We start from the raw sequence: 21,057 nt of genomic DNA on the forward strand, positions 1-21,057 counted from the left end.
CGGCGCCGCTGCCGGAGCGTCCCGCCCATCCGGCGCCGCTGCCGGAGCGTCCCGCCTGTCCGGCGCCGCTGCTGGAGCGTCCCGCCTGTCCGGCGCCGCTGCCGGCTCCACGCACCAGCGTCCCGCCTGTCTCCGCCGCTGCCGGAGCGTCCCGCCTGTCCTGCGCGCGCTGCCGGAGCGTCCCGCCTGTCCTGCGCCGCTGCCGGAGCGTTCCCGCCTGTCCTGCGCCGCTGCCGGAGCGTCCCGCCTGTCCTGCGCCGCTGCCGGAGCGTCCCGCCTGTCCGGCGCCGCTGCCGGAGCGTCCCGCCTGTCCGCGCCGCTGCCGGAGCGTCCCGCCTGTCCGGCGCCAGAGCCCCTCAGCTGCCCGAGCCCCTCAGCCCAGAGGCGCCGCCGAGCCCCTCAGCCCAGAGGCGCCAGAGCCCCTCAGCCCAGAGGCGCCAGAGCCCCTCAGCCCAGAGGCGCCAGAGCCCCTCAGCCCAGAGGCGCCAGAGCCCCTCAGCCCAGAGGCGCCAGAGCCCCTCAGCCCAGAGGCGCCAGAGCCCCTGCCCCTCTGTCCAGTGGGGTCATTGAGAGGGGTTGCCATGGTGAGAAAGCCACGGAGGCGGAAAATGAGGCGGACAAAAACAATGGTGAAGTGGGGTCCGCGTCCCGCGCCAGAACCGCCACCGCGGACAGACGCCCACCCAGACCCTCCCCTATAGGTCAAGGTTTTGCGGCCGGAGTCCGCACCTTTGGGGGGGGGTACTGTCACGTTCTGACCTTTATTTTCTGTGTTTTTGTATTTAGTTAGTATGGTCAGGGCGTGAGTTGGGTGGGCAGTCTGTGTTTGTTTGTCTAGGTTTTGGGAATTTCTATGTTTCGGCCTAGTATGGTTCTCAATCAGAGGCAGGTGTCATTAGTTGTCTCTGATTGAGAATCATACTTAGGTGGCCTGGGTTTCACTGTGTTTGTGGGTGATTGTTCCTGTCTCTGTGGGTGCACCAGATAGGACTGTTTTGAGTTTCACATTTTCTTGTTTTGTTAGTTTGTTCATGTGTACCTTAAAGCATTAAAAAAGTACCATGGAAAATTACCACGCCGCGTATTGGTCCTCTGATCCGTTTCGCCTCTCCTCTTCGGAGGAAGAGGAGGAAACTCATTACAACGATTCTCTGTAAATGTACTTATGTAATTAAAATGCATCATGAATTGACTTTTAAATGTAAACACTACTTTTTTTATCGAACATTGATTTACAACTATAAACTGGGTGGTTCGGGCCCTGAATGCTGATTGGCTGACAGCCGTGGTATATCAGATCGTATGCCACAGGTATGACAAAACGTTTATTTTTACTGCTCAAATTACGTTGGTAACCAGTTTATAATAGCAATAAGGCACATTGGGGGGTTGTGGTGTATGGCCAATATACTACGGGCTGTATCCAGGCACTTTGGGTTGCGTCGTGCATAAGAACAGCCCTTAGCCGTTGTATAATGGCCATATACCACACCCCCTCGGGCCTTATTGCTTAATTATGTAACACTGGTAACTGTTGGGACGCATATAAAACTAATATAAAACACATCAACACCATGTAAGGAATCAAACAGGCTACTCGCTACATGTTGTGAGATTTACTCAAGAATGTATACCATTTCAACATTTAGAAATATATTTACCAAATGTATTTCATCAGAAAAGGGTTGTGGGATGTAAAGGACCAATTAGTGGAGGTCAACATTTGTAATTGTACTGGCCCAATCAGAGTCCTGCATCTGTGCCTGCTGTGTCTTAAATGCTAAATGTCAATCAATAAAATCACAGTGTATGATATTTTTCAATCATTGTTACTTCTATAAGAGTAGTGGTTGGTTGTCTTCATTGACTGATCACAGTCTCTTATCTATTCATACAAAATCCTGACACCTACGGTGCCAGTCAAAAGTTTAGACACACCTACTCATTCAAGGGTTTTTCTTTATTCTTACTATTTTCTACATTGTATAATAATAATGAAAACATCAAAACAATGAAATAACACATATGGAATCATGTAGTAACCAAAAAAGTGTTATATTTTAGATTCTTTAAAGTAGCCACGCTTTGCCTTGATGACAGCTTTGCACACTCTTGCCATTCTCTCAACCAGCTTCACCTGGAATGCTTTTCCAACAGTCTTGAAGGAGTTCTCACATTTGCTGAGCACTTGGCTGCTTTTCCTTCACTCATCCCAAACCATCTCAAATGGGTTAAGGTTGAATGATTGTGGAGGCCAGGTCATCTGGTGCAGCACTCCATCACTCTCCTTCTTGGTCAAATAGCTCTTACACAGCCTGGAGGTGTGTGCTGGGTCATTGTCCTGTTGAAAAACAAATTATAGTCCCACTAAGTGAAAGCCAGATGTGGTGGTGTATCGCTGCAGAATGGTGTGGTAGTCATGCCGGTTAAGTGTGCCTTGAATTCTAAATAAATCACTGACAGTGTCACCAGCAAAGCACCATCACACCTCCTCCTCCATGCTTCACGGCGGGAACCACACATGCGGAGATAATCCGTTCACCTACTCTGCGTCTCACAAAGACAGAGCGTTGGAACCAAAAATCTCAAATTTGGACTCATCGGACCAACAGACAGATTTACAGCAGTCTTATGTTCATTGCTTGTGTTTCTTGGCCCAAGCAAGTCTCTTCTTATTATTGGTGTACTTTAGTATTGGTTTCTTTTCAGCAATTCGACCATGAAGGCCTGATTCACGCAGTCTTCTCTGAACAGTTGAAGTTGAGATGTGTCTGTTACTTGAACTCTGTGAAGAATTTAGTTGGTCTGCAATTTCTGAGGCTGGTAACTCTAATGAACTTATCCTTTGCAGCAGAGGTTACTCTGGGTCTTACTTTTCTGTGGCGGCCCTGGTGAGAGCCAGTCTCATCATAGCGCTTGATGCTTATTGAGTCTGCACTTGAAGAAACTTTCAAAGTTCTTGAAAATGTCTGTATTGACTGACCTTCATGTCTTAAAGTAATGATGGACTGTCGTTTTCTCTTTGCTTATTTGTGCTGTTCTTGCCATAATATGGACTTGGTCTTTTACCAAATAGGGGTATCTTCTGTATACCACCCCTACCTTGTCACAACACAACTGATTGGCTCAAACACATTAAGAAGGAAAGAAATTCCACAAATGTACTTTTGACAAGGCACACCTGTTAATTGAAATGCATTCCAGGTGACTACCTCATGAAGCTGGTTGAGAGAATACCAAGAGTGTGCAAAGCTGTCATCAAGGCAAAGGGTGGCTACTTTGAAGAATATCAAATATATTTTGATTTGTTAAACACTTTTTTGATTACATGATTCCATATCTGTTATTTCATATTTATGTCTTCAATAAAAAAAGATAGAAAGAAAGAAAAACCCTTGAATGAGTAGGTGTGTCCAAACTTTTGACTGGTACTGTATGTGTCTGCAAGGAGAGGTGACTTAGATCCATATTTTGAGATTTATTTAAAGGCAACCGTTGTCAATTAGGTCTCCTACTTCCAAGAGCTTTCTGTACAGTATGTATCAGAGAAGATGAGCCAGGTCAGGGTCAAGGGTCAACGGTGAACCCAGGTCAGAGGTCAGCCTGGGGAGTCGAGGGAGCATGAGGACATGTTGCCTGGGGTTCTTCCAGTTCCTGGTTGTCCAATACTGACTCAATGTGACTGAGGAGGGAGGAGAAGAATTGAGGCACTCCCTCATAGCCTGGAAGAGAGGGACGGAAAGATATGGTTGATGAGGGAGAGAGCTAGAAAGAGAACATGAAATTGAGTAAGAGTGAAAGAGTAACATGGAAGCAAATATAGCAGAATAAAGTGAATTTGATGACTGTAAGTCGTTCTGGGTAAGAGTGTCTGTTAATGACAAATGGAGATGAAGGATGGCCCAGTGACCTGGGAAGATGTTAATGTCGATGATAGTGAGGGTGTGTGTGTCGATGCTGACGATGACGTCCACCCCGAACAGAGCCATGCCCAGCTCTGCCCTCAGCTCTCTTACTAGGGCCACCATGGCCTCACCACTGGGGGGAGGCAGGCTCGACACCTTCTCATCCAGCTGAGATACAACACCACAGGACAGATGATCAGTTCATCTGTTCAGGGTCCCTATTCACAAAGTGTATCAGCGTAGGAGTACTGTTCTAGGATCAGGTCCCCCTGTCTATGTGATTGTTATGATCAACAACAAAAAAATCAAATTAAAGATCTTAGCTCAGCACTACTACTTTGAGACACATTATGAATACGGGCCCTGGATAGTACAAGGCCAATTGCACACAGTGGGTCAAGTAGAACAGGGTAAAGGAGATTGAATTCAATTGTACAGGAATCAGTGCCAGTGAATCAAATTGAACAGAGTTGATTGTCCGAGTGGAGGTCGTACTAACTGCAGTGAGGTGGGAGCAGGACTCTGGCTTGGACACCTCGTGGCTGTTGAAGAAGATCGTCTTCCTCTCTGGAGTCACAAAACACGCCATAGACATTAGGAAGAAGTTATATTGCAACAGATGATTAAAAACAGTATAAGCATGATAATGAGAAATATCGAGAGAGGGAGAAGAAGAGGGAGAAAGAGGTGAGGGTGTGTCCACACTAACCATAGGGTCCAGGGGGGAAGTTCTTCAGCGAGGGCCTCTCCACAGTGAAGTGGTCCTCTCCCACCACAAACACCTTGTGCAGCACGGCACCGTGGTTGACGAAGCTCTGCAGCACACAGGGAGGACGGGCCTCTGACAGACCAGCCATGCTGAAGATCAGAGACATCTATGGTATGGAGAGAGAACAGGGACACTAAAGTCTGAAGAACTAGAGGGAGAGCCATGGGCCACGAAACACCAAGACATTTCTATAGAGAGAGTTCACAGTGTCAACAAAGCAGCAAATCACTGAGCCACACAAAAAGGCAGAACTGGTTTTATTTTATTGTTTATATATGGAATGTACGGGAAAATATGCAAAAAAAGACTCAATAGAAAGACAGGCAGTCTCTTACGTCATGGGAACAGGATCCATGAGCCACCCTGGTTTTACAGACTAAGAGGAAGAGGAATAGTGAGGTGTGAGGAGACACAATACAACACGCAATCTTATGGGACAGTTTCCCAGTCACAGGATCAGCCTAGCCCTAGACTAAAAATCACTTTCAATGGACAATCTTCATTGAACATGCTTCTTATTCCAAGACTAGGCTGAATCTGTATCCCGAGGAATCGGCCGTAAATGTCTTGTAAATTAGACCATAGAAGTTTGCCAAAAACTGAATCACCATAGTGATTCAGTGTGGAGCCTCTGTATATAATAATACGATTAATTAGGTGTATGTTTATGTGTTTGGTTGTAGACAGTCGCTCACTGACTCAGGGGGAAGCTGAGGCCCTTGCTCTCCACGTCCTGCTGGATGACTGATAGGTCACTGGTGCTTATCTCCAGGTAGGGAGGGCTGCTGATTCGCCAGTCTACATGGGGGCGGGATCAGGAAGAGTATAAAGAGAGAGAGCGCTTGGCTTGGTAGATGTCTAGAGGAAGGACAGTGAGGCTACTGTACTGTACCTCTCAGGGAGTTCTGGAGCTGGCTCATAATCCGATAGGAGGCAAAGCGATCCAGTAGCTGGCTCATTGCTGGAAGGGGGTCCAGGAGAACAGTATGGGGATGGGTGGACACATAACCCTAAAACAAAAACATATACTTTAGTATGATAAAAATATGATGTTGTTATCACTGTTGAATCTAATGAAATGTGTCATTTTACCATACCTGGAAGTTGTCAAGAAGCTGTTGCGACTGGCTGTCATACTCTGCCTTGACAATGACATCAGAGAGCTTGTGTACAATGACCGCAAAAGGTCCTTGAGAATCCAATGGCTGACTGAGATCTATCTGTATCCGAAGAGAAAGGGAAGTGTGAATTAAATATCCACAACTTGAGGTTTAGACATTCAAATGTAATGCTATGACATGCACTTGTGGGGCAAAAGCTATTGTTCTCCTCTGTTTGAGAGGACCTCCAAGCAGGTGACTGCAGGTGGCAGTGACAGAAACGACTGGCATGTCAGACATCTGAAACTGACAAGACAGAGACAGACAGACAGGGAGAGAAGGAGTAAGTGAGTGTGTTAGAAAGAGAGAGAGCAAGAGAGAGAGAGGGGGGCGTAGGGTGAGAGAGAGAGAGAGAGAGAGAGAGAGAGAGAGAGAGAGAGAGAGAGAGAGAGAGAGAGGGGGTAGGGTGAGAGAGAGAGGGAGAGAGGGAGGGGGCGGGTAGGGTGAGGGAGAGAGAGAGAGAGAGAGAGAGAGAGAGAGAGAGAGAGAGAGAGAGAGAGAGAGAGAGAGAGAGAGAGAGAGAGAGAGAGGGGGGGTAGGGTGAGAGCGGGAGCGAGAGAGAGAGAAAGGGAGAGAGAGAGAGAGAGAGAGAGAGAGAGGAGAGAGAGAGAGAGAGAGAGAGAGAGAGAGAGAGAGAGAGAGCGAGAGAGAGAGAGAGAGGGGGGTAGTAAGGTAATAAAAGTGCAAATAAAGGAATGACAGAAGGAAGTTAGACAAACAAAGGAATGACAGAAGGAAGTTAGACAAACAAAGGAATGACAGAAGGAACTTAGACAAACAAAGGAATGACAGAAGGAACTTAGACAAACAAAGGAATGACAGAAGGAACTTAGACAAACAAAGGAATGACAGAAGGAACTTAGACAAACAAAGGAATGACAGAAGGAACTTAGACAAATAAAGGAATGACAGAAGGAACTTAGACAAACAAAGGAATGACAGAAGGAATTTAGACAAACAAAGGAATGACAGAAGGAACTTAGACAAACAAAGGAATGACAGAAGGAACTTAGACAAACAAAGGAATGACAGAAGGAACTTAGACAAACAAAGGAATGACAGAAGGAACTTAGACAAACAAAGGAATGACAGAAGGAACTTAGACAAACAAAGGAATGACAGAAGGAACTTAGACAAACAAAGGAATGACAGAAGGAACTTAGACAAATAAAGGAATGACAGAAGGAACTTAGACAAACAAAGGAATGACAGAAGGAATTTAAACAAAGGAATACACTTTATTTTATGTGTGAATGTGTGTCTATGTGATACAAATTAACATACAAACAAAACCAGAAATTGTTCAACTGGCATAACTTGTTACCCAACTACACTATAAAGCAATTACCAATGGACTACTCACATGCCTACAGATTGTATTTTTACAACCTTATAATGACACTATTCTCATGTCTTCCATCACAAACCTGAGAACTTAATGCAATGTAAAATGGAAAATCACTTACCTCAACCACCTCAACACTGTGGCTCCTGACCAGCGGGGATTCAATGTTGAGTGAAAATGTTAGGTGACAATTTATGACAGTTACACCGAGGAGAACTCATATGAGTAAGGCTGCAGGAGAAGCTCCATTTTAGCCTACAGTAGTATTATGTTTGCAATATCATAAATTCAAAGTTTAAACTTACGCACAAAGCTCAGCAAAAGCAACCAGATTAATTTGTCTCCGTTTCTTATCACTCAGACAGAAACCTACCCTGCGTCTAGACATTTGGGCAGAGGAGCAATGCCTCGGCTGGTTGTGCAAAGGGTAGGCAATACTGATGACTTCGGGGCGTGTTTGTGTGTGTGTGAGAGAGAGAGAGAGAGAGAGAGAGAGAGAGAGAGAGAGAGAGAGAGAGAGAGAGAGAGAGAGAGAGAGAGAGAGAGAGAGCGACCTCTTCTTTATGAAATGGGAGTAGGCACAGGTTTTCATATTCTGAAGGGCAGTGGTTCCGAAACTTTTAAGGAACTCAGTCAGCCTTCAGTTTACTCTTGAAAGTTGTAATAGTAGAATCCACAAGGTGGAATTTCTAAATTGGGTAGTGCACCATCAGTTTTCCTCTTGTCATGTCAGTCATTGCAGATCTTAGAGCTATTTATAACTTGTAAGAAATATCCAGATCAACTAGCCCGTGTCAGCTAACATTTTTTAAATTTGCTTTAAAACTTCAAAGTGTTCTCTTCACCCCATGACAAAACATGTAAAATGACAAGAAATAAGCTTTAAACTTGCAAAAGATTATCTCCATCAACAAGAGGGGTGTGAACAGTTTGTGTCATGAACAGTGGGGGTGTTCCCCAATGCTGGAAGAGGGACCTGAGTGAAAAAGTTTTGGGAACCACTGCTGTAGGGGGCCCTACCATAATTTGTTTAATAAGATACATGTTTTCTCATGATTTATTTTGCCAGTAGGCCTATATCCTTCCACAGACAACTTCCTTATTGCGATAAAATTATAACCAGCTTTACCAGTGTGCTGTTAACAATATTACCGTGAGCAACAATAGTACAATCGGGGGTCCGCCTTCAAAACAAAAGTCCCCAAATGAACCATGCAAACGGGTACAAATTGTACAATCATGCCACAACTGGCCTAGATCATGCTAAACAAAATTGAAATGTTGTTATAGAAATTCATCAAAATATAATAATTAGTTAATTTGTTGAAATCTGTTGAAATCGCAATATGGATATATTAGACTTTATAATTGCATTGGGGGCATACTTACATTGCAATGTACAGCCATACCTAAGGATCTTGGGTCCATGAAATGGGGTGTCAGCCTACTAAGTGACACTCACAGAACATAACTATGTAGAGTGTACACAAATATTAGCATCATAGCTCTTATTGAATGAATTTAAAGGAAAATCCACCCAAAAACTATATTTTGGTATTTGTTTCATTGGTCTGTTGTTGATATAGTCCCAAACTGTTTTCCATGTCAGCAATCAAGTTTTTAAGATATATCACTTTCAAAATTCAGAAATACAGCCGGTATGATCCATTGTGCATCTTATGATTCTGCGTTTTGCATCATATTGACTAGCATAGCTGTTCTGTGAATGTCACTGAGTAGGCTGAGGCCCCATTTCATGGACACAAGATCCATAGGTTAGGCTGTACATTGGAATGGAAGTATGCCCCCAATGCAATTCTGAAGTCTAATATATCCACAGTGCAATTTCAACCAAATGTTAAATATTTGTCAAATTAACTCATTATTAACTTTTGTTGAATTTGTATAGCAACATTCCAACCTTGTTTGGCAATTTAGTCCAATTGTGGCATGATTCTACAATTGTTATCCGTTTGCTTTAGTTTCAATTCGGGACTTTTATTTTGAAGGCAACCCGCCTAGTCCACTATTGTTGCTCACGCTAATGTTGTTCACAACACACATATGCCAACCTTCTCATGATTCATTGAAAAAAGAAAGAGAAAGTAAAACTCCGGGAAGCTCTACAAACGTCTTTATCGTCGTCTGCTCTCTATTGTAGAGTGATCTTCTTTTTTTGTACCACAAAAATAAAAATAAACTATGAATATAGTCCTATAAGGTTATTAGGCTACTGCAGAAAAGGTAACAGGTATCTCGCCGAAAGTTCACTTCTGGTGACCATCATTTGAAGCAAAGCAATGTCCCGTGGTTCGAATGCTGGATTTGACCGACACATCACGATTTTTTCTCCTGAGGGCCGCCTCTATCAAGTCGGTGAGATATTTTGCTTCATTCCTCCGGTTTTGCTTCATGCAGCGGATGACCTAGGCTAGCCTCTGTATAGGTATCATTCTGTAGCATCTCAAATGTAAGATATTCGCAATATGTTGCGCTGTATCCGATGTTGAGCATCTCCATAGGCCAAAAGTGTAGTATATTGTGATGATAAATATAGAGTGATTGTGTATTTCACATAGAATATGTCGGGGGGGACGAATGTTTTAAATGTGCTTTTTTTTGTCTGTGGTATTATTTGTTCGTCAATTAAGCGATCTACCAATGTTTGAGACTTTCCCAAGAGCACCTTTAGAAGTATAGTATTCAAAGTCCCCTGTTTACCCCATGCAGCTTTTAAAAGTTAGCCTATATTTAAGAAGTATAATCTCATGTTATCATGTGTTGCCCCTCAGAGTATGCCTTCAAAGCCATCGCGCAGGGTGGGTTGACATCACTGGGCGTGCGGGGGACAGACTGTGCTGTGGTGGTCACACAGAAGAAAGTGCCGGTAAAATATTCCGCGTCGGTCCTTAGCTACATCTCCATGGTACCAGGAGCTTCTTTCTTGGTTGTCTTTGTCTTCATCCAAATTAGAAATAGAACGCCGATATCTGGCTTGAGAGAAAGAGTCAGTCATGAACAGTGAAGCATGACCGAGTGGTGTCTCGAGGGTTCCTGCTGACAGGACACAAGCCATGGTTTTGTTAAAGCTTGTCCAAGGAAAGCTGGTATTGTGGAACCAACCCAATATTCCTAACAACAATGAGGTATCATCTATTATATGTATGTATATATGTGACCCTGTCATTATAATACAGGACAAGCTGCTGGATTCTGCCACTCTGACCAACATGTACCCACTTACCCCACGCATTGGATGTGTGATGACAGGACACAATGGTGTGTACAATGGCACAGACGACATCTCACATCACACACACACACACACACACACACACACACACACACACACACACACACACACACACACACACACACACACACACACACACACACACACACACACACCCACACACCACACACACACACACCACACACACACACACACACACACACACACACACGTTTACCCTCTCTTCCTCTCCCCCCTCAGCGGACAGTCGATCCCAGGTCCACAGGGCACGAGTGGAGGCCGCCGAATGGAAGTACAAGTTTGGCTATGACATCACAGCAGACATGTTGTGTCGGAGAATGGCGGACATCTCCCAGGTCTACACACAGAATGCTGAGATGAGACCTCTGGGATGCTGTGAGTGGTGTCGTCCTGTCACCACACTCTTTCCTCTTGCTCTCCATTGATTCACCACACTAGAATTCCAAATGGTAGCGCATAGAGTGACTCTTTCCACTTTGTTCTATTAAGGCACACTGGCTGATGGAGAATGATGATGTAGTATTTACAGCCACATCCATATATGATTTGGTTTTTACCTTGTGTCAAATTGAGACATTTCTACAAAAAAATATATAGAATTCTACAGTGTTCAGCAGTTATCAAACTATATACATTAACTAGGCACTATATCATTTTAGTTCAGTATTTATCCGTTTTGAGCAGTTTTATAAGTAGTAGTTAATTTTATTATTAACAAATTACAAAAAAATCATATCAAAAGTAAAGTGAATATTACATTTTAAAACGCAGATACTTATACTGAACAAAAATATGAATGCAACATGCAACAATTCTACTACTTTACTGAGTTACAGTTCATATGAGAACTTGTTCTCAACTTGCCTACCTGGTTAAATAAAGGTGAAATAAATCTATTTAAAAAATGAGGAAATCAGTCAATTTAAATAAATGTATTTGGCCCTAATCTATGGATTTCAGCATGTCAATTGCACACTCTCTCAAAACTAGAGACATCTGTGGCAATGTGTAGTGTGACAAAATTGCACATTTTAGAATTACCTTTTATTGTCTCCAGCACAAGGTGCACCTATGTAATGAGCATAATGTTTAATTTGCTTCTTGATGTGTCACACCTGTCAGGTGGATGGATTATCTTGGTAAAGGAGAAATGCTCACTAACAGGGATGTAAACAAATGTGTCCACAAAATTGTAGATAAATAAGCTTTTTGTGCATATGGAACTTTTCAGGGATCTTTCATTTCAGCTCATGAAACATGGGACCAACACTTTACATGTTGCGTTTATATTTTTGTTCAGTAGATCGAATATGTATCCAAATTGAAAGAGTGATTTGGTGCAGTGAACAAAAAATGTGAATTTGTTTGCTGCACTCAGTTAACTGAAAATGTGCTTAGAATTTTGAAACATGAGCCATTTTTGACGATCTGTTTAGATTTTTGTGCTTAGAGTTGTGAAAATGGCATCAAAGTGATTGAAAAAAACAGTAAGTGCAGTAGGTGAGTCCTCACTCCCACACAGAGGACACAGACCCATAACCATCTCCTCCCTGTATCTCCAGGTATGATCTTTGTGGCCATAGACCCCCAGCTGGGTCCCATGCTGTATAAGTGTGACCCGGCAGGCTACTTCTGTGGCTTTAGGGCCACTAGCGTAGGGGCCAAGCAGACAGAGGCTAACAGCTACCTGGAGAAGAAACTGAAGAAGAGGCCGGAGCTGTCATATGAGATGACTGTGGAGGTAGGCGGATGGATGCCCCTGGATACTCATGGAAACATCTGGCGAAAAGTGAAAACCTGTACAGTATTCAGTCTCTCTCTCTCTGTTGCTTTCCCTCTCCTATAGTTGGCCATCTCCTGTCTCTCTTCAATTCTGTCCATGGACTTCAAGCCCAGTGAAATTGAAGTGGGTGTGGTGACTAAAGAAAGCCCCAAGTTCAGGTACTATACTATCACAGTAACTGCATTTCGTCATCACTGTGCTCAATATGCTCATATGTCAATATATCAATATGCTCAATGATCAAGGTTTTAGACAAGGGAACAACAGCCAAGTGATCAATATGCAATTCATCTATCCTTCTCTCTTTCTCTCTCCCCAAGCCTGTTTCTAACATCCACTCTCATCTTCTCGTCTTCCCCCTCACAGGACACTCTCTGAGACAGAGATCGACACCCACCTGGTGGCCATTGCTGAGCGGGAGTAGAGGTGCAGCCATCCACATACAGTAGATCAGGGTGACGAACTAACCTAGTGTTTCAGTAATTGGACATTAATACTACTGCAGTAGATCTACTTCAGACTGCTGTTGCAGAAGGTCCCATCTTAAACAATACTTTCCAGCTATTTACATCTGCACAGGTTGATTTTCACCTTCAGTCTGCATATCTAAGCTCCTAGGACATACAGCCAGGCCGTAACTAGACTTCGGTTGTTTTTGGAATGGTTTGGTCATGTGGATCGTTTCATCCATCCTATTTATTGTCTGTAATCTCATTGAACCTCATTGTTTATGACCACCAAATGGGTTTTAGCTACCTGTGACCAGAGCATTACTCATGTCATCTATCACCTGCTACAGAAACACTGTCTAACAGAATAAAACACATCAAGTAAAACAAAAGAACACTAATATCCTTTTTTTATTCTGATATGCTTAGATGTTTTCTGTAGAATCACAAAAGACACAGTAGTGCTTAACCTTTTGTATTTATTTGATTCGACACATGTAACTGGAGTTCTGGGTCCATATTCACAACGTCTTAGAGTAGTGGTGCTGGGGCCGTATCCGCAAAGTAATGTTGCATAAAACGTTTGAAAGGTCTTCCATTTTCATCGAACACAATCAAAGTTAACGTAGGCCCTAGATGGCTTCAGTGGCCCAACTTATCGTCATGCCCAATTTAGGCATATTTTTAAACAATGTGATATTGCTCTTCAACTGGATAACCTGATTTAACTTGATGTAGGTTTATTAAATAATCAAAAGAAAAACTTGATTATTGATTAGCCTAGTGGTTCTAAGTATTTAGGGATATCGTGTGAAATAGTCCTCATGTGAAGTCATTGTCAAAAGTGCAAGAGACACGGTTGTGTTTATCCGTAGTTCTAGATTATTTATAGATTGATTATATAGAAATATCAAAACATTCTAACTACTCCAAAGCAATTGCATGTGGCGCCAGAAGCACTGACTCACTGCATTTTTCTATTATCAAGAAACCTGCTGGTAACTTTTAACTGGTATCACTAAATATCTGTCGACTAGGTGGGACTCTTATGACGAAAGAGGCTTCATGCATAGCTTATATTTTTACCCATAAGAGTTGGTGTAAAATGTCTCTATTCTCAGCACTTATGACCAATTTTGTACTTGGAGACGCTTTGAGGATTCATGTCCTGATCTAGGATCGATTTGTCCTTTTAAATCATAATGAAAAAGAGAGGGGACCTGATCCCAGATCAGCTAACCCTATTCTGGGACACTTTGTGAATATGGGCCCAGACATCAAACAATAATCCATGCACAAATGAGGGACACACACATTCTATTACAATTCTCCCACTGGCCATGACCTCACTTCTCTGTTCCACACGCTTTCCCTGAATCCCACTGTAGGAGGCTACACTTCAGTACTGGGCCTGTAGATGGTGCTATTGAGATAATGATCAGAGTTTCAGCAGGTATCAGTGAAATAGGAATTCAGTTCACATACAGTAGATAACCAGTGGATAGCGATGTTGCTTTAACTTGTGATATCCTTCCCCTTGCGGCCTTGCTGCCACTTCAGCACAAGGCATGCACATGTGCCTCGTTGGTACTTCATATAGCCATGTTGATGGGGTTTTTTGCCTGTTGATAATGCCATGGTACATTTATGTGTGCTTAATAATTTAGGTTTATTAATGGTAGAATATGATTCCCTATGTAGTGCACTGCTTTTGACCAGAGCCCTATAGGACCTGATCAAAAGTAGTGCACCGTATAGAAAGATATGGGTAGCATTTCGACATAGACCCTGTCTGATTAAAATTATTATTCCGTACAATATAGCACTACGACCCAAACATCATCACCAATCTCCCCCACTCTGACAGTGCAAATGCCATCCTCCATTGTAGATGAGTAAACCCCTGGGATAAAGCCAGCCTGAGCCATATTCATTACAGTGAAACATACAGACACAAACAAACGTCGAATCAAAGACACAATTCTAATCCTGTTGTTTTGAATGGGCCTCACCGCCACAACACTATCACAGCACGTGACACAACACTGGGCGCGTTCGTAAATTCGCTCTAGCTATCTACTCCAGTTTCAGAGCACCCCCTTCTGAGTGTTCCAGAGCGCAGAATGACAGATAATAACAGAATTTACGAACGCTCAACACCTGTTGAATATGGTCAACACCCGTTGAATGTGGCCGGGTATCAGTCAACTTTGGCAAAAAAAAGCGTAATTAAATTGTTGCCAGCAGCACAGTTACAGTCATCAACGCTCTGTATAAAATAAAAACAGCCGAACCAGCTCTGCTAGTGCGAGTAAAATGGTCAGAGTGGTGAGCTGTTCTCTCATTTGTGTCTTGAAGTAGCTAGCAAGCTAGCCAATGTTATCCAGTTAGCTTGGGTGCTTGACTGCTTTTGTGTGGCCCGAACGCTTGGATCGACCCTACTCCTCGGCCAGAGCGTCTGGTGTGCGCTCTAAACGCGCTGAGCAAAACGCGCTGAATTTAGGACAGTCTGACAACAGCTCGGAATTTACGAACGCTAATAGCACACTCGGAGAGCACTCAGGCACTCCAGATTTAATTTATAAAAACACACTCTGTCAAAACTAAAGGGGAATAGTGCAATGAGTCAGTCAACCTAGTATCCAGGGTCAATTCCATTTAAATTCAGGCAGTTCAGTAAGTAAACCTCGTTTTTATAGAGCACATTGGAATTGGAATTTCAGTTTACTTCCTGAATTAAATTAATTTAAATGAAAGTAAGGGCCTGTACAGTCTGAAACAATTGTACCATGCAAACTGGCTGGACTGTATTGGATTGTTGTGCTAAAAAGGACATGGGATGGTCTTTATGACGTTTTATGGGCATTTAAGGCTGCAGGGTGCCACTGTCTATATTAGGCAACTGTAATCCAAAGGGAAAATGCAACAGGTGATGCGGCTGTGGTGTGAAAATAGGTTTTGGATTAATTGGGGAAAAGAATGCATTTAACCCAACCCCTCTGAATCGGAGAGGTGCAGGGGCTGTCTTAATCGACAACCTGGGGAGCAGTGCCTTGCTCAAAGGCAGAACAGTACATTTCCCCACCTTTCCTGTTCGGGGATTCGAACCAGCAACCCTTCTGTTACAACACTCTTAACCACTTGGCCATGTGTTGCACTGTATTTATCTGGGCATGTCCAGGCAGACAGGTAGTAACTGCAGCCAGCTGTAGTACAGTAGATTACATCTACACAGATCATCATGGCTAACTCACCTGAGCACCCTCACATCAAAACCCAGATCATTTACACTACAGTACATCTAAGGCCTTTACTCAGTTTACTACAGTAACAGCACACCAACACACTACAGCCTATGTCTAAAGTAGAGTACATGAAGTATACCATTCATTAAAACACTTGTGTGAAACTTTGTACGTGGCAGATTACAGTAAATTTGTAATATTCGCTCGATTATATTCTTACAGAAAAAAAGCAAACTTCATAATAATTTAGTTATAAAATCAAGCTGGAGGATTAGGGACTGTAACTTTTTTATTTTTACATTTTAGTTAATTATCTTATCCAGAGTTATTAGTGTTAAGTGCTTTGCTCTAGGGGACATCTGCAGGTTTTTCACCTCGTCGACTCATGGATTCGAACCAGTGACCTCTCATCTACTGGCCAAACGCTATTAAATTCACCAGTATCTGCAGCAGGTGTGTGCACACTGTGTGTGTGTGTGTGTGTGTGTGTGTGTCTGGCAGCAGTGTGTGGTCTCTGTCAACCTAGTGGGTCCAAAACAGGACGCTGCATGTGTGTGTTTGTGTTCACCTTCCCCAAGGTCTGCATAGTGCCGCTCCATCTGTGCCACTCTGGGGATTACAGCCCCATCCGTCTGTCTGCCTCTCAAAGTGCTGATGGACAGACCCCAGATTAGCAGAGCACTGCCTCCACCAGCAGCAGAACGGGTTGGGGGAGTGAGGGACCAGGGAGAGAGAGGAGGGGAGGAGACACAGCGAGATTATCAGAGCAGTGCCAGAGACGGTGGGGGCGGGGGGCAGATTAGAGCAGCACAAGGAGGCATGGAGAGATTAGTACGGCGTAGTGCACAAAGAGATGAGGGGGGTAGAGGGGGAGGGGGGGGGGGCAGGAGATTAACCTTGTTCAGCCACGAGCAACAGCACAACCTGGCCCCACAACAACTATGGTCGTGTCCAAACGGCATCCTATTCCCTATATAGTGTACTACTTTTGAACAGGGCTCTGGTCAAAAGTAGTTCAATATACAGGTTGCCATTTGGGAAGCATACTGATTCTGGAGTCTACATTATACTGCATATATTACCTAGAGTCAATGATAGTATAGTTCAGAGAGTATTGACATATACACTAAAATGTCACACACTCAAGTATACTGAAATGCTACTGGTAAGGTTATACTGAAATGTAACAGGTTGAGGCTAAAGAGAAATTATCATTCAATGTATTCTGAGATTTTAGGATTCTACTGCATGCTACGATATAGACTGCAGTAAACTTAAACACAACAGTCCAGTTTATGGGAAACATGCTGACACAACAACCCTATTGACACAACAACCCTATTGACACAACAACCTTATTGACACAACAACCCTATTGACACAACAACCCTATTGACACAACAACCCTATTGACACAACAACCCTATTGACACAACAACCCTATTGACACAACAACCCTATTGACACAACAACCCTATTGACACAACAACCCTATTGACACAACAACCCTATTGACACAACAACCCTATTGACACAACAACCTTATTGACACAACAACCCTATTGACACAACAACCCTATTGACACAACAACCCTATTGACACAACAACCCTATTGACACAACAACCCTATTGACACAACAACCCTATTGACACAACAACCTTATTGACACAACAACCCTATTGACACAGCAACCCTATTGACACAACAACCCTATTGACACAACAACCCTATTGACACAACAACCCTATTGACACAACAACCCTATTGACACAACAACCCTATTGACACAACAACCCTATTGACACAACAACCCTATTGACACAACAACCCTATTGACACAACAACCCTATTGACACAACAACCCTATTGACACAACAACCCTATTGACACAACAACCCTATTGACACAACAACCTTATTGACACAACAACCCTATTGACACAGCAACCCTATTGACACAACAACCTTATTGACACAACAACCTTATTGACACAACAACCCTATTGACACAACAACCTTATTGACACAACAACCCTATTGACACAACAACCCTATTGACACAACAACCCTATTGACACAACAACCCTATTGACACAACAACCCTATTGACACAACAACCCTATTGACACAACAACCCTATTGGAAGTATGTGTTATAGTCTTGTGTTAGACGCCTTAGACTAATCCTACTACAACTCCTACAACTACTATCACTATCACTACTACTACTTCTATTACAACTACTACTATCACTACTATTACTACTACTACTACTACTATCACTATCACTACTACTACTTCTATTACAACTACTACTATCACTACTATTACTACTACTACTACTACTATCACTACTACTACTACTACAACAACTACTACTATTACTAATACTACTATTACTATTACTACTACTATTACTACTCCTACTACAACTACTACTACTATTACAACTACTACTACTACTACTACTATCACTACTACTACTACTACTACTACAACAACTACTACTATCACTAATACTACTATTACTATTACTACTACTATTACTACTCCTACTGCAACTACTACTACTATTACAACTACTACAACTACTACTACTACTACTACTACTACTACTACTACTACTACTATTACAACGACTACTACTATTCCTACTACTGTTCCTTCTACTATCACAACTACTATTACTATTCCTTCTACTATTACAATTACTACTACTACTACTACTATTTATATTACTTTTACTACTATTACTACTACTACTACTACTACTATTCCTACTACTACTATTACTACTACTACTACAACAACTACTACTACTACTACTACTATTCCTACTACTACTATTACTACTACTACTACAACAACTACTACTACTACTACTATTACTACTAATACTACTATTCCTACTACTACAACTACTACTCTTACTACTACTTCTATTACAACTACTACTTATACTACTATTACTACTACTACTACAACTCCTCCTACAACTACTATCACTCCTACTACAACTATTGCTACTATTACTACTACTACTACCAATCAGGTCGGCTCCCCTCACAACTTCCAATTTAAAAATAGACGTGTGTGTATGTGCGCGTGTGTGTGTTAGTGCGTGTGTGTGTGTGCGCACAAATACACTGTCAACATTGTTATTGCGGGTTTGATTGAATATGGTCATCAGCCGTGCTGGAATATGACGACAGTAACAGAGTTATTGTTCAGGACTCTCACACTGGCTCCCGGACCATGTGTTCCTCAGGTCTCACTGTTTCAGTAGTAGGCCAGGCCAAAGGGGAGGGAGTGGGTTGGGCACGTGCCAGAGGATTGTTGGCTCCACGTCACTGTGTCATTGACTTCACGACTCTAGGCCTCCCCCAACTGACTGCTGTTGTTATAGCACCTAAATACAACATGGCCCTCATCGGTCTCATAGTATTGACAGCCCATTGTTTGTGACTAGTTTTATAACATGAGAATGTGTTTGAAGTGCAAACACCCCTGTAGTCTGAATTTGCTCTATCCAATCATATTGTCTCGGCATCTGTTTTTCTCTTTTATAATGGCTTGACTAGTCAGTCATCTCATGCCATTCAAAGTGCCAATTGACCAGTAAGTCGTTACTGATCATTTCTCAATTTGTGATCGGGCATGTGGTAAAAAAGTATCAAAAGGCCTATACAGGACAAGCTTAGTATAGTTGGTAACTATGTTTGTGTATTCTGACAACATTTTCCTATAGTTGAAATTAACCCAAAAAAAGGACGGGCAAACTGGTATTGGTAGGGTTATGCTTAATGAAGAGTCTGTAACGTAAAGTATTATTTTTGTTGTTCTAGAGCTGTATAAATGGAGAACACTGGTTCTGAATACCGTGTCTGTACTTGTTTGTCTAACCCTGACAGTTGTCTTTATTATCGAAAATCAACAGACACAGACACAATGAGTCTCATGGAATCATTGGAGTCATCATGAATAAACATGTTGACTGGAAGTTCCAAAAGGTCCTCTCTGATATTTTGAAACTTAAGGGAAAGACACCCCCCCGAAACTCCCGCCTCGCCATCTGTGATTGGTCACCGCGTCCCGGCAGCAGAGATTAAGACATGTTTCCCCACTTCACCTCCCCTGTTCCCCACGCCAGCGTCACATGACCCATTACATCACTGGATTGAGGTCAGCGCTGGATTAGGATGCTGGGAGAGTGGTGGAATTACTGAAAGTGATGGAGAAATGGAGGGAGGAGGGGGGGTTCAGAGGGTAGAGAGAGAGGGGCATTAAGAAGAAAGAGGGGCATCGGGAAGAAGGGCAAAGGGGAGAGAAACAAGAGTCCAGAAAATGTACAGTAGAGAGCTTAATGTAAAATGGGGGATTGTACAAAGCAAGCAACTTAAATTCCATTTCCATACTTTTGTTGAAGTGCAGTTTGTGTGTTGGCATGCAGTTGACCTCTGTTAGAGTTTTAACAATAATTCATTGTCAGCGGATAGATAATGACTGAGATAATGGTGTTCTAACGGCGACATAAGTGAGGAGGAAGGATACGTGACCCACAGGAATGGGGTCACAGTCAAAGGATTTGTTGACTGTTGTGGAAATCACTCCACTGTGTCTCTATTTGTCTATTCTGTTCCTCTGTTGACCACTCTCATGTATTCATTGTATAACTTTGTTTTTGTTTATCAAACCATATGGGCAGTCACCTCCGCCTGTTTGTTGCACTGTTCTCTCCCCTCCCTCTCCATTCCACCCTCCATTTCTCAGGAGATTACGTCTGGAGACTTGTTAATTGATGGTCGATGATGATAACAGTCAGTGATAGCAGCTTCCTTACACCTCCTCCCAGCAGCCCACTGCACTGAGACTAGGAAACACTGTCACCACTGATAAATCCACGATAATCGAGAATTTCAATAAGCATTTCTCTATGGCTGGCCATGCTTTCCACATGGCTACCGCAACCCCGACCAGCAGCTCTGCACCCCCCGCAGTATCTATGGGGGTGCCACAGGATCCAATTCTCGGGCTGACTCTTTTCTCTGTATATATCAATGATGTCGCTCTTGCTGATTCTTTGATCCACCTCTATGCAGACGACACCATTCTGTACACTTCTGGCCC

General features: G+C 42.9%; 2 protein-coding genes across 3 annotated transcripts; one reads left to right on the plus strand and one right to left on the minus strand.

Moving 5' to 3' along the window:
- Positions 1-1,338: 1,338 nt before the first annotated feature.
- On the minus strand, positions 1,339-7,591 carry LOC118396942 (inositol-tetrakisphosphate 1-kinase-like). Its single transcript, XM_035791330.2, has 10 exons — positions 7,485-7,591; positions 7,301-7,325; positions 5,772-5,894; positions 5,567-5,684; positions 5,374-5,472; positions 5,010-5,050; positions 4,615-4,780; positions 4,405-4,472; positions 3,911-4,073; positions 1,339-3,722 (listed from the first exon to the last, which is right to left on the minus strand). Exons 1-10 carry the CDS (start codon positions 7,565-7,567, stop codon positions 3,592-3,594), a joined length of 1,017 nt encoding a protein of 338 aa, XP_035647223.1. The 5' UTR covers positions 7,568-7,591; the 3' UTR covers positions 1,339-3,591.
- A 1,674-nt stretch (positions 7,592-9,265) lies between these two features.
- On the plus strand, positions 9,266-13,196 carry LOC118397282 (proteasome subunit alpha type-6-like). 2 transcript variants are annotated; one of them, XM_035791891.2, is made up of 7 exons: positions 9,267-9,555; positions 9,972-10,066; positions 10,377-10,458; positions 10,673-10,828; positions 12,016-12,194; positions 12,300-12,394; positions 12,603-13,196. In XM_035791891.2, the coding sequence occupies exons 1-7, from the start codon at positions 9,480-9,482 to the stop codon at positions 12,658-12,660; spliced, it is 741 nt and encodes a 246-aa protein (XP_035647784.1). In that variant the 5' UTR covers positions 9,267-9,479; the 3' UTR covers positions 12,661-13,196. The 2 variants fall into 2 exon arrangements, with proteins under 2 accessions (XP_035647786.1, XP_035647784.1); XM_035791893.2 differs by lacking the exon at positions 9,972-10,066 and having other exon boundaries at positions 9,266-9,555.
- The last annotated feature ends 7,861 nt before the right edge of the window (positions 13,197-21,057 follow it).

Source organism: Oncorhynchus keta, chromosome 18 (genome assembly GCF_023373465.1).
Source record: "Oncorhynchus keta strain PuntledgeMale-10-30-2019 chromosome 18, Oket_V2, whole genome shotgun sequence".
Classification (NCBI taxonomy): Eukaryota; Metazoa; Chordata; class Actinopteri; order Salmoniformes; family Salmonidae; genus Oncorhynchus; species Oncorhynchus keta.

What these genes read in the sequence shown, in the direction of transcription:
- LOC118396942 (XM_035791330.2), bottom strand. Translation starts at nt 7,567, where the DNA reads ATGTCTAGACGCAGGGTAGGTTTCTGTCTGAGTGATAAGAAACGGAGA. An exon ending in ATGGATCCTGTTCCCATGAC is followed by an intron (nt 4,781 to 5,009) that starts GTAAGAGACTGC and finishes TCCATACCATAG; the next exon opens with ATGTCTCTGATCTTCAGCAT. An exon ending in CGACATTAACATCTTCCCAG is followed by an intron (nt 3,723 to 3,910) that starts GTCACTGGGCCA and finishes CCTCTCTTCCAG; the next exon opens with GCTATGAGGGAGTGCCTCAA.
- LOC118397282 (XM_035791891.2), top strand. Translation starts at nt 9,480, where the DNA reads ATGTCCCGTGGTTCGAATGCTGGATTTGACCGACACATCACGATTTTT. An exon ending in GATGAGACCTCTGGGATGCT is followed by an intron (nt 10,829 to 12,015) that starts GTGAGTGGTGTC and finishes CTGTATCTCCAG; the next exon opens with GTATGATCTTTGTGGCCATA. An exon ending in CATATGAGATGACTGTGGAG is followed by an intron (nt 12,195 to 12,299) that starts GTAGGCGGATGG and finishes CCTCTCCTATAG; the next exon opens with TTGGCCATCTCCTGTCTCTC.